The sequence below is a fragment of the Muscardinus avellanarius genome, assembly GCF_963383645.1.
Source record: "Muscardinus avellanarius genome assembly, chromosome: 5".
Lineage (NCBI taxonomy): Eukaryota > Metazoa > Chordata > Mammalia > Rodentia > Gliridae > Muscardinus > Muscardinus avellanarius.
In genome coordinates, this window is record NC_137790.1 from 47,415,585 (window position 1) to 47,429,457 (window position 13,873).

At 41.5% G+C, this 13,873-nt stretch overlaps 2 protein-coding genes across 2 annotated transcripts in view; both read left to right on the forward strand.

Annotated features, from left to right (window-relative positions):
* The window catches only part of ARL6 (ARF like GTPase 6), a gene marked incomplete at both ends in the record, with an annotated part of 58,204 nt that extends 55,008 nt beyond the window's left edge, over window positions 1–3,196 (forward strand). Inside the window, one exon of the mRNA XM_080696490.1 lies at window positions 2,931–3,196. Coding sequence (XP_080552616.1) covers window positions 2,931–3,196 — 266 coding nt within the window. The remainder of the gene's footprint in view (window positions 1–2,930) is intronic.
* A 5,460-nt stretch (window positions 3,197–8,656) lies between these two features.
* Window positions 8,657–13,873, forward strand: part of CRYBG3 (crystallin beta-gamma domain containing 3) — a gene marked incomplete at both ends in the record, with an annotated part of 116,312 nt that continues 111,095 nt past the window's right edge. The window contains one exon of the mRNA XM_080696491.1: window positions 8,657–8,805. Within this exon, the coding sequence (XP_080552617.1) occupies window positions 8,657–8,805 (149 nt within the window). The remainder of the gene's footprint in view (window positions 8,806–13,873) is intronic.

Genomic DNA, 13,873 nt, shown 5'->3' on the forward strand with positions numbered 1-13,873 from the left:
GATCCTCCTGCTTAGCCTCCCAAGCGCGGGGATTACAAGTGTGCGCCACCACGCCCAGCTGTAATACTTGATTTTATAAGCTCCATATGCATTCTTGTTACTGTATTTAACAATATTTTATTTTATTTTATTCTATTTTTATTTTTTATTTTTGGTGGTACTGGGATTCCTGGAAGCCCTTCTACCTCCGGGCTACACTCCGAGACCTATTTTTTTATATTTTTATTTGGAAACAGGGTCTTTTAAGGCAGCACAGCTGGGTTCGAACCTACGCGATCCTTCTGTCTCCAACTTCCAAGCGCGGGGATTACAAGCGTGCGCCACCACGCCCAGCTGTATTTGACAATATTTTAAAATAAAATTTTCTAAAGGTATGTTTATGATAATAATTTAAAATGGACCAATATTTGTATAAATAAATTTGTCAGTTTTATATTCAATACTATACTCGTTACTTTATCACTCTGAATTGTAATTAAAATGAATAGATTTCTATTCTATCCAGTGAAAACTTCAGAGAAACATCATTGATCTCAATTTTAGACTAGGTGAAGTCCCAGTGTGAAAACTGTGGTTCATTTTATCTGACTGCATGTAGCATTTCCAGCTGCTTTTTCTCCTCAACCAAAACATTTGCTCATCTTAGCAGCTGCTTCTGTACCTTGTTTGTAAACCATTTGCAACAAATCGAACTGAAAGCAAAGTGTTGATAGTAAGAGCTGAGGGCTGGGACCAGTATGTTATAAAACTGCAAAATAAGAAAAAAGGAGGCAATTCACAAGCCACTGGCTTTTACTCTAAAGTGTTACTTTGTGAAACCTGATTAAGTAGAATGCACAGTGGACAATAATACTGTATAATTGTGAAATTTATAATTAATTTTTCTGTGTAGACTAGATGTACTAAAACTATTAAGCTAGGTGTGGTGGTACACACTTGTAATCCCAGTACTTGGGGGACAAAAACCAGAGGGTTGTAGGTTCTAGACTAGCCTCAGCAACAGTGAGACCCTCTACAACTTAGTAAAAGCCAAAATTAAATAGGGCTGGAGGTATAGCTCAGAGGTCACACACACACACACACACACACACACACACACACACACGAGATAGAGAGAGAGAGAGAGAGAGAGAGAGAGAGGAATAAAATATGTGTGTGTGCATGTGTGTGTGTGTGTGTGTGTGTGTGTGTGTGTGTGGTGACACACACCTGTAAGCCCAGTACTTGGGATGCTGAGACAGAAGAATTGCAAGTTTGAGGTTAGCCTGAACAACTTAGTGAGAACTTGTTTCAAAATAATTAATAAATAAAAGTGTTCTGTAGTTCACAGGTAGAATGACCCTGGGTCAATCCCATGAAAAAAGATATTAAATATATAAAATACTCTATGGAATTTTGCCCATCCATAAAGGAGAACAAAATTATAGCATTTTACAGTGAAATGTCACAAAAAATAAGAAGTCAGATGCTTTCCTTATTGTGCAAAAACTAGGGAGAAATGGGTAACAGGAAGAACTCTAGATGAAGAAGGGACCCTGTAAAGAAGCAATTAAGGTGACCTATCTGAGGGGATGGGAGTGGGGAAGAGAGAAACTCTGTAAAGCACATGATGTACATAAACATAACAAAGTCAGTCAGGAAGCCAAGCATGGGAAGGAGGCTTTCTCAGGCTCCCTAGTGCTGGGATTACAAGCATGTGCCACCACACCCTGCTTATATATAAAATTTTAAAAAAGTACTGTGGATGTATTTCAGTGGTAGAATGACCCTGGATCCAATCCAAAGCACCACAAACAACAGCAAAATTCCCTGTATCAAAATGCCTAATACAATGCACAACTTATGTAAAAGAGCTATGCACATTTATCCAGATAAAATATTCTGGGAAAATAGAATATAGAGACTGAGTTTCTTATTTAGTATTATATTATTATTCTGGGCCCTTATCTGTGTCATGCTTATGAAGCTGCACTAACAAAAATTAATATCCTAACAAGAGTTTATACTTTTGATAGCACTGTCTGAGAAAAAATGGATACATCAAATTTGTTGATGTGAACAACTATTTTGAAATATGTTCTTTAATCTACATTTTTCAAAATATGCTCCTTCTATCTATATACTATTAAGAGGATAACAGTTGATATTGGCAAATTCTGCACTGTTTGAAGTATATATATTTAATTTTTATGGTGATGTTCTATTTTTTAAATTACTAACTTCTCTTTGAAAGTATCATCCTACCCAAGAAATAAAAGGATAAATGTAACTTAGGTCAAAATAACGCTTCCTACTTAATTCAAATATGAATCGAAGTGTTTGTAAGATCTCAATCTCCAAATATTCGGCAAATAGAAACCTGAAAACAATAGAATAAAATATCACATGTCCTCCAGAAGTCTGAATAACCAATTACTCAAACATTTCACCATCTGCTCTCCTTGAAGCAGCAAGGCTGAACCATTCCCCATGTTACAACCCATGACAATCAGAATGTACCAGAATGAGAAATGCTAACATCATTTCTCTCCCCTTTCGTATCTGCCGTTGTGGTTTTTAATGAAAACTTGAGTATACAAACAAAGGAAAGGGGAAGATATTCCCATCATCCCATCTCCTAATTGAGCGCTTCTATCCAGTAATAGCTTTTTGCTGCCCTGGGCAGCGCGGCACTGCCTCATTTGGGCCACTCACAGCTATTATTCTAAGAGGCAGCTAGCGAAGTGCCCCAATCCATCTGCTGCTCCTTCATGGGTTGCTGCTTTCCTTGATGTTGACAGCTGTCTTAATATTCCTGGGCCACCTGCCACACAGTGAATACTGCACTCTAAGAGATTCAGTAGTGCATCCCTCTGGTGGAGTTTTCAGAACAACAACAAAAAAGCTTAGCACTTCTAAACTACTCTTGCATCTGGTTAAAATGCTTCCAGGATCAGCACTTGCGGTCTCTTCTCACACTCTGGAGGAGCATAGCACGTATGCTTATGGAATGGCAATTCAGTGTCAGGCAGAGATCACAGAGGCGGCTCAACTGCAGTCTTTTTGTGGAAGCGATGTGAACACAGGAGGCGGAGAAGAGAGCATATTGGCAGCTATTTCCTCTCGTGAGACTTTCAGGATCCTTCTGGGCCAAGGCTGGACTCGTCCTATATTTGCTCATAGAAGGATTTCCCAGCTTATCGCCTGTGCTCCTTGAGGGAAAGCACTTGGTCTTTTCCATAACCGTACCTTTGTGTTCTTAAGAATAAACATGTATCTGACATACTGGGAATGTAAGGACATGCCCAGGGTTTCTGGGATCTGAAGTTTTTTACAATTTTAGGGGTTATCTTTAAAGAAAAAATGATTGAAAATTAAAAATTAAATTAGATATAAAATGACAGAATGTTATAAAATGAAAAGTACATGGAATTAAAAATAAATCATTCAAATTGCCAATTTTAAAAGAATTAATAATCCTAAATTTAAGAAAATCTATAAAAGCAGTATTCTTTTCTATTAACTATGCCTAGCCTAATTCCAGTGTGCGTATGTGTATATATATAATATATATGTGTAATATACATACAACATACATGCTATATATTATACATATATTTTATGATATATATGTATGCAAATATATATAATATATATTGTTTTGTGGTAGAAACAATATATAATATATTATATATGTATATTATACATATATGTATAACATCTATGTATATATACATAACATACATTAAAAATATATATACTTTTATATATAAATATAAATATAAATATATATATATATATATATATATATATATATATATACTTTTGTTTTTGTGGTACTGAAAAGTGAATCCAGGGGGATTCTACCTCTGAGCTATACCCCCAGCCCTATATTCTTTTTGAAACAGGATCTTACTAAGTTTGGAGAACCTTGCTAAGTTGTTGAGTCTGGTCTAGAACCTGTGATCCTCCTGTCTCAGCCTCTCAAGTACTGGGATTATATGTATGTATGACCATGCCTGGCCATAGTATATTGCATATTCTTTTTTTCCTACTGAGGGTTGAACCCAGCAGAAATCTACCTCTGAGCTATGTCCTATCCCTTTTTATTTATTTTTATTTGTTTATTTGTGTGTGTGTGGTGCAGGAGGTGTGGATCACCACATCCAGTGTCTAATAAAATTTTCTATACAAAATAATATAATACATGGTGGGGGTTTTTTTGGTTCCTGGAAACCCTTCTGCCACCAGGCTACACTCCCAGACGCCTATTTTTTTATATTTTTATTTGGAAACAGAATCTCTTAAGCCAGCGCAGCTGGCTTCGAACCTGCGCAATGCTCCTGTCTCCACCTCCCAAATGTGGTGAATACAAGCGTGCACCACCACGCCTGGCCTATAATTCAGTTTTTTCTTTAGTTAAAATGATCTTAATGATTATTGATAGGACTACGTAAACATGCACCACTATATATTTATAGTCACTCATGCACATATAAACACAATTCTTTATATAGATTTATATCCTTACAAATAAGAACTTTGATAAATTCTATTTTACATGGTTTGCATCCAAAGGAAAAAATGTTTGGTGAGTTTGTAGTTATAGACATTGTATATACTATATTGTTGAATCTGTTACTGTTGTGAAAGTAATTATACAATTAGAAGTAATGTTTTCTCTTTCAATTTTTCCTTTTAATGAACAATTTTCTACATGTCACTTCTGATGCTATACATTTCAGATACTATTTCAGTTTTGCTACCCATATGTCTTTGGTGTCAGGGCCCTAGAATCATATGCAAGTCTTGATAGAACCTGTGGCCTGCATCTTAGGTGTACTGCTTTGAAGAAATGCACAATGGACAAGTTGTAATTTAAGCAATAACTATTCTTTGGGGGAGGCTGAAAAACACATAAATAATTCCCACTAAATCCCAACTGAATGTAGTTCCCAGTAAATTTCAAAATGTTCCTGATAACCCTATAACAACTAACTGTAGAAGTGTTAGGAAGAAATAATCCAACTTGAAAGAGGCTGTGGTCTTAATCAACTTAATCAAGCTGAAATGTCTACTTTTGTAAATTTACTAAAAACAGATGGCCATGTCATCACATCGCTGAGTTCACTTTAGAAGAAACCATGCCAGTGAGGAGCCCGGAACTTGGACTTTTCATTTTCACAGTAAATACGCTTATGCTACAGGCACTCAAGGAATGAATGAATGAATACAACTGCGCTAAATTAGCATCCATTATTTTGAGACAGAGTTTCACTAAGTTGCAGAGGGCCTCACTAAGTAGCTGAGGCTAGCCTCAAACCTGCTTTCCTCTTGTCTCAGTCTCCCAAGTATTAGGATTACAAGCCCGTGCCACCATGCCCGGCCATAAGCAAAGTTCTGCTTAATGGAAACACTATTTGTGTTTTAAGTTCACTCCAGTGCTTTGCTCTGCCACAGGGTAGAGATGAGAGTATTGTTAAGTACTGATTGATCTTTTCAGGAAGAAGTTGCTCTTGAGAAGAAATATATCATGGATCTGTATTGCCTCAGAAATTCACTTTGGGGTTCTTTTAGAACACCGACATTACCTTGGACCTTGCAAGTTGTCCACTAACAGAACTGGATTCTATCTGGAGCAACGTTAACGTTATTTCTTCAACACTAGAAAACTTCAATATGAAGGACTTTACATATTGTGATTCTGATGCCTCCTTATAAAGAGTGGTAAATGGAGAAATATGTGGACTACCTGGGCATTTTAAGAGCTATTTTTTTTCCTTTGGTGATAGTGGTACTAGGGATTGAACCTAGGGGTGCTTTACCTACACCCCAAGACCTATTTTATTTGAAAAAGTGTCTAAGTTTCTGAAAGCCTCACTAAATTGCCAAGGCTGGCCTCAAACCTACGATCTTCCTGTCTCAGCCTCTCAAAAGAGCTTTTGTTTTTAAAGAAATATTAGTTAAAACCATTTTCAGCCGGGCACTGTGGCACATGCTTGTAATCCCAGCATTTGGGAGGCTGAGACCGGAGGATCGCGGTTCGCAGACAGCCTCAGATACTTATTGAGGCCCTCTACAACTTTGTAAGACCCTGTTTAAAAAAAAAATAGGGCAGGGGGTGTAGCTCAGAGGTCAAATGCCCCTGGGTTCCATCCCAACCCCCCCAAAAATCCTTTTTCATTAGTAAATCTGACCCCCCCTCCCAAAACACACACACACACACACACACACACATTTTATTCCCAGGAAGACTTTCTAAACAATGGACCCTTTGGATAGGCACCGAGATAAAAGGCCTTTTGGTTACAGGATGAGTAGGGACACATCTGGTAGCCATTTAACTTTCCTTGGGGAAGAGCAATTATTCTCTTGGCCTAGCTGTAGAGAACAGTTTGCTCCAGTTCTCTTTGTTGTTAATATCTCTTTGGGCTTTTTGCTAAAGGGATCTTTTGTGGAGATTGTCCCCTAAGATACTAAGGTTTTAACTGGAAATGTTTTGTTCTTGTATATTGACCTAACCTTTTCCAAATTTCTCAGATTCACATTTTCTATCTTTCCTCCTCCTCCTCCTCCTCCTCCTCCTCCTCCTCCTCCTCCTCCTCCTCCTCCTCCTCCTCCTCCTCCTCCACCACTCTTCTTCTTCTTCTTCTTCTTCTTCTTCTTCTTCTTCTTCTTCTTCTTCTTCTTCTTCTTCTTCTTCTTCTTCTTCTTCATTGGCAGTATTGGAGATTGAACTTCTGAGCTGCATCCCAAATCCCTATTTCTTATCCTTTATTTTGAAACAGGGGCCCAGTAAGTTGTTGGACTCCTATTTTCTGAACCCAGTTGAAGAAAACGGAGCAGGCTGAACTTGGAAGGGTTAAATCCCGCCTGGCCACACTGTGTTGGCCAGTGCCCTGGGCTCTGCTGCAGTTCACAGGAGCTGGAGTATATCTCAGCAGCAGCTGTGGGCAGGAAGGCTCAATAGCTACCAGCTGGTGCTGGATGACCTGAGGCTTAGAGATGCCCAACCTATTCATAAGAATTGCTTTCCTCAGCACCAAGACAGAGCAAGAATTATTCCCAAGTTCCTCTTCCCCTGTCAAAACTGCCACGGACATATCATTTTTAATCTCTTTACTCGCATAGGACTTTAGTTTTTAACAAACGCCACATCACTTCCTTAAATTCTATACCAGTGGCAGTTGGGCTTTACACAAAATAAAACAATACACCTGTGTTGAATGGGCCTCAGTGTTTTCTGTGTGAGCTGCTGGAGCCTAAGAAGTTGCCACACTTCAAAGACATTTATTGGGAATCAAGTCTTAAGCACCTTTCCGTTTCCAGACCCAAGTGATACCTGTAATAACAACTCCAAAATATTTGTTTCAGCGTTTACAAGTTTGAATCATTCTTGTTTTTGATCAGTGTTGTTTTGAAAATGGGTTCGGGGAGTAGTCCTACGTGAAGCAGAGTGTGAGAACTTTAAAGCACATCTGGGTTAGGAAAAGTTACTCCGCCTGTAAGCCCTCAGCGACAGAAACAATTTGTTGACAACTTGACAGGCGCTGCCCCGCTTCCCCACCAGGCCCTGTAACCACCATTTCTCTTGTGCTCCTGGGTAGAGCTGTCTGGGGAGTGGATGTTTGTTAGGTCAAGGGCAGACTAGGACATGCTGGCGTTGCCTCAGACCAGGTGTTTGTTATTGTTATTTTGGTACTGGAGATTATTGAACCTATGGGCTTTCTACTTTTTTTTTTTTTTTTTTTGCGGGTCTCGGGATGGAACCCAGGAGCATTCAACTTCAAAGCTACACCCCCCTGCCCTATTTTTTTTTTTATTATTATTATTCTTTATTTTGAAACAGGGTCTCACTAAGTTGCGGAGGACCTAAGTAGCTGAGGCTGTCCGAGAACCATGATCCTCCAGTCTCAACCTCGAGAATGCTGGGATTACAAGTGTGTGCCACCACACCCTGCTGGGCTTTCTACCTTTGAGCGTTATTCCCAGGCTGTTTTTCTTTTTTTCTTTACTTTGAAACAGGGCCTAGCTATATTGCTGAAAACCTTGCTACTTGCCGGCCTCGAACCTGCGAACCTTCTGTCTTAGCCTCCCAAGTACTGAGATTACGGGTGTGCGCCACCTAGAAACTTCTTTCAAAAGTCCTAAAGCTGGCTGAACGTGGTGGCTCATGCTTGTAATCCCAGTGCTTGGGAAGCTGAGACAGAAGGCTCGCGGGTTCTCAGCCAGCCTCAGCTACTTAGTGAGGCCCTCTGCAGCTTAGTGAGACCCTGTTTCAAAAGAAAGACTAAAAAGTAGAGCTGGGGGTGTAACTTGGAAGTAGAATGCCCCTGGATTCAATCCCCAGTCTCGCAGGAAAAAAAAAAAGTTTTAAAACTCTGTGCGCCGATTGTAGGACGGGCAACTAGTCAGTAACAGCAATCGCAGGCCACCCCGCGGGCCTGGCCGGGCTGCGGGTCCCTCCGCGGGCTCCGGCCCCCGCTGGGCGGCCCGGCGAGGCTCCTCCCGGGGGCGGGCTGGGGGCTGGCGGGGGAGGAGGACGGGGAGGAGGCGGAGCGGCCGGCGCGGGGATGCCCTGAGCGGCCCGCCCTGCAGCCCTGCGGGTCCCGGGCGCCGGCTCCAGGCTCGTCGGGTCCCGCGGCGGCCCCGGGCTGCGGGCTGCGGGCGCGGGGAGATGTCCGGCGGCCGCAGGAGGGGCGGCGCCCCCTGGCACAGCTTCTCCCGGTTCTTCGCTCCCCGAAGCCCTTCCCGGGACAAGGAAGAGGAAGAGGAAGAGAAGCCGGGCGCCAGCCCGCCGCCCGCCCCGCGCCGGGGCGCTGCCAGGTGGGGGCGCTGGGGACCCCGGGCGCGCGGACCCTCCGCTCTCCGTCCTCCCGGGCTGGTCTCCTCCTCCTCGCCCCGCGGCCCGGCCGCCGGCTCCCGCTCGCCGGGCTGGTGACCCGGGTGCAGCGCGGCCCCGCGCTCAGCCCTGCCCGGGCTCCGCTCGATCCCCAAACAGCCCGGAGCCCAGGAGCAGCCGGCCCAGGGGGCGCGAACCGATCCGATCCGATCCGATCCGATCCGAAAAGCACTTGCGTGAGACTAGATCCGGGCCAAAGTGGAAAAGGCTAAGGTTTGGGGCATCACCCCCTCGGCTGGTATATGGGCGTTTTGTTTAAATGGCCCCGAAAAGAGTCGTGCTAATGAGTTCCCAAGACTTGGTCAGAATACTTTATTTGCTACGTGTTTACCGGGGACTGGGCTATAGGAGCCTTTCCTCCTCCTCCGCGGATCGCTTGAAAAGCATCTGCCTTGATCCCCAACCAGGTTTTCAGAAACCGGGACTGAAGCCGCTTTGGTTTCAGTAATCAAAACGCCTCTTCTCTGTAATTTCCTCTCTTTCCTCCACCTGATGTAAACTGGATATTGTTTTTAGACGAGTCTTAAAATGCCCATTTCTGAGTCTCTTATTTATTTTGTGGTACTGGGAATTGAACCTGGGGGCATTCGACTTCAGAGCTACACCTCTAGCCTTATTTTTTATTCTTTATTTTGAAATAGGACCTCACTGAGTTACAAAGGGTCTTACTAAATAGTTGCTGAGGCAGTCTGCGAACCGCGATCCTCTTGTCTAGGCCTCCCAAATGCTGGCATTACAAGGGCGCACCACCACACCCGGGTTTATGTACTTATTTAGTTACTGGGGATTTAACCCAGGGGCATTTTACCTACGAGCTACACCCCAAACCCTGTTTTCTTTTTTGAAACAGGGCCTCACAAAGCTGGGGAGGGCCTCCATAAGTTGCTGAGGCTGGCTATGAACTTGCAATCTTTCTGTCTCAACCTCCCAAGTACTGGGAATACAAGCATGTGGCACCAGGACTGGCCCCTTCCTGAGTCCTTTCATCCACCTCGAAGAAGGAAAAGCTGATATATAAAATACAACTCGTTTTTGCTTTTTAAACTTGTTTTGATAAACTCATGCGCCCTGTCTCCCACCCCATTACCTATCCTTGGAAGGACACACTCCTAAGAGCTTTGTATACTTACCTCATACTCCATAAAGACTTGGTTGTGGGCTTCAAAGAGAATTGGATGGGAAACAACCCTGACTGAGCGAGTTGCATTGGTCTTCAGGTTTTGTGATAAGATTTTAGTCCTTTGTGCTCCTCAATTTCCCTCCTTATGAAACATTTTCATTATGACCATCTGTTAACAAAATACATCATCCTAGGAAGGTGCCAGTACTAATTGGTGAGTTTTCCAGGAAGTTTCGGCTATTGTTGCCCTGATTGTTGATAGTTTAAAATTCAAAGTTGCACAGTAGTTAAAAATAGTTTTGAAGTCTGACAGGTCTCAAGTAGGATATGGGACAGGCTGTACAGTCTGTGGAGTTGGCCATCGGTGTAACAACACTATTGGTCTTGGAGAATGTGAAAGAAACCTTTAAAAGAAGTTAGGAGTAGACTCAGCAAAAGTTGGAAACGTGAGGGTCAGAGTTGGGAAGGAATGAGCAGGCCGATTTCAGATTCCTACCAACATTGTTCTGAGATCCTGCCTGTCTTCTCTTCTGGGCATATTTGCCTCTTTCTTTCTTTCTTTCCTTCCTTCCTTTCCTTTTTTTTTTTTTTTTTTTTTGTGGTACTGGGGATGGAACCCAGGGGCATTCTACCTCTGAGCTATACCCCCAGCCTTCTTTATTTTTTATTTTGACAAAGGGCCTCACTAAGTAGCTAAGGCTGTCCAAGAACCACTATCCTCCAGTCTCAGCCTCCCGAATGCTGGGATTACCCGGTTCACCTTTTTTAAGGCACCTCTCAATGCTAATTTTCTGCCTGGCCACTCTGCTAACTAGTTGGTTGTCTGTCTTCTCTATTCTCATCACCACCTAATCTGCACAGACTGGCCTTTTGACAATAAAAATGTTTGTTATGCTTATAGGAACACTAATTTTGTTTTCATCCTTTTTAGAACTTGCCAGATGTTAAGGGGATAACAGATAATCCCTTGTGTGGGCGTTTTACTGTTTTAAATGAGCTTAAATCTTTCTTTTCAAGGATATAAACAAACACAAAGCCCTTATTGAAAGTTTAATGAAACAAATGGAAATGCTTAGTAGTGCCGGCTGTCCCAGTAACACAGCTCCGGTGTTAACAAGATTGGAAACAGAATTGCAATTTGTTTGCCATGATCTTACTTAAAAATGAAAGGGTATTTTGGCTCTTCTCTTCATGGCAATAAAAACTTTTAATGTTAATGAGAGCTGAATTTACTTTTTGTACTGCTAGGGATGGAACTTAGGGCCTGGTGCAGGCTAGTCAAGTGCTCTACCACTGAACTACACCTCTAGATCCTGGGTTTACCTTCTGTGGAGGTGGTATTAGGCATAGAGAAATCATCAGTTCAGTAGATGTGAAACAGGCATGTAAGTTGACTGAGAAAAGGGATCCTTTTATTTGTGTACTTATTCCTCTCAAGCAGCTGTAAGAGGCTGAGGAGACTGCTTGAAAATAATAGTACTAATCTATAACATATTTAGTACTTTAAGGTTTAAAAAGTGCTGTAGGTAATATTAGCAAACATCACCTTTAACAGTCCTGTATTAAAGTTTTCATTTTATTATTAAAAAAAAGTTAAAGAGAGATGCTCAAAATCCCATGACTACTTTATGTTCACATAGCAAATCCTATTCTGTGCCTACACCTCTGAGGTCCCTCAATACACATTAGGAATCAAAATGTTTGCACTTTGAATTTTCAATATACTTGGAATGAAATACATTCTCCCAAACTTGTTTTGTCAAGCCTCCTTTTCTTCACTGTCGATTGACATGAACTTTAGTATGGAGCTAATTCAATGTACAAATATAAAATAGGATGTAGATTTCATAACAGAATCCCTTAAAATTAAAAATGAAAAATTATCATAAGAGTTGATACCACACCAGGGGCAGCCAGAAAATTAGGAGGGAGCTGATTTGGAAGGGTTTCCAGTCAGAGGGTTGGAATCTTGATTTTAAAAATCAAAGACATTTTTTTCAAAAGCTTGTTAAACAGATACTGCTAAAACAAGGAACTTGAAAGGAGATCTGCCTCCGTTTTATCTCATGAGAAAAAGTTTGCTCAGGTTTGTTTTCTGGATGTGTTTCGAATGAGCCCCACATAATGTTTATAACTTGAAGAGAGACAGATGAAAACACTTTTTCCAGGGAATGACTGTGCACTTACCTCAGGCGGGGTACTTTTACTTGTAGCATCTCATGGAAGCCACACTCAGCTTGAAAGGGTGATATACTTGTCACCCTCTTATAATTGAGGAAATTGGAGGTGAAAGAATACTTAGTGGTAGATATTATCTATATTCCGGGTGTGGCAGTTCTTTAAACTGGACTCTCCTGTCCTTTGCAGGACAGTTGGCATCCCTGATCCCACCCACTAATTGCCTGTAGCATCCTCTGGTCACTCACTAGGATAACTCAAAACATCTCCACCCAGGTAGGGGGGAGAGGGAGAGTGGTTCCACGCTTTTGGAGGGTGATTTACCCCAAACCGTGACAGGAGTTAGTTTCAAAGGTGAAGGTTGAATTTAGGTATTTCTGGCTCCAATCTCTGGTTCTTTTTTTTTTCCCCCTACACCATCCTCTTTACCACCCTTCTGAACTGTGGTCCTTCAAAACCCAGTGTGGATATTTAAGTCAATTGGACATCTTCCAGTAGTTCCAGAGTGAGAAACAGTGTTGCCCATTTCAGGTACAGCATCTTCCTTTTGACTGATACTTTGACCTGATACAGTGTCACTAAAGAAAGAAGGTAAGACAGGATCCCTAAGCTCAAGGGCAATGTCTTAGTCATCCTGATGTTCCCTTTACCTACAAGTAAGGAGTGAATCTGTGTTTGTTGATTGGAGTCCTTTTAGTGGTTTTCAGCCCCACCCTTAATGTGCACAGGTAGGAACCTGGGGTGGGGAGAGGGAGTGTTTTTGCTTTTTTTTTTTTTTTTTTTTTCTGAGTGAAGTCAGGATGCAAATGGGCTGTAGCTAGGAGATATTCTTGTAAAAAATGTAAATAGTGCCTCTGGTGACCATCTAAGAGCTGTTGGCTTTCAGGTTAAATGATTGATTTGACCACAATATCAGTTATGTATAGAAAGGACCTACCTTTACTTCTTGATTTTCATAAGGATTATATTTTGTTTTATTGATTCCAAAGCACTAGCAAAAATAATTGAAGAGTTAAGTGTGGTGTTACACAACTATAATCCCAGTACTTGGGAGGCTAATTCCGGAAGATCACAGGTTTGAGGCCAGCCTCATCAACTTAGCAAGGCTCTCAGCAACTTAGTGAGATCTTGCTTCAAAATAAAAAATAAAAATAGGCTTGGTTTCAATCTCCTGTGTGTGTATGCACATGCGCTTGCGCTGTCACACACACACACACACACACACACACACACACACACACACACAATGGTAACAAGTTTAATTGAATAGGAGAGAACTGTGCCACATTGGCAGTTTATACCTTTATCATAGTAAAGATGACTGGCAAATTGTAGAAGTCCTCAGGAGTGTGAATCTGGTCATATTCCTGGGTTCCAAGTTAAGTCAAAGCTCAGACCTTATTTGTGGCAGTGCAGTGAAACAAACTATTTTAGGGTATCAGATTCTTACTTTTTTCAAGTGAGAATTTTATTTATTTTTCATAGGATATTCATAGGATACCACTCAGCTCATCTGGGGATTATGTTCCTTGCTGTGGAGAGTCCTTGGAAATTGACTCAGTTTTACAATCTCCGTATGCTAGGGTTGCAGTTGTTCTACCAATTGGCCTATAATAAATTTGTATAATTAAGATATCTTACTTTACTAAACCAATGATGATATTCTTAACATTTTTTATTTATTGCAGTGGAAA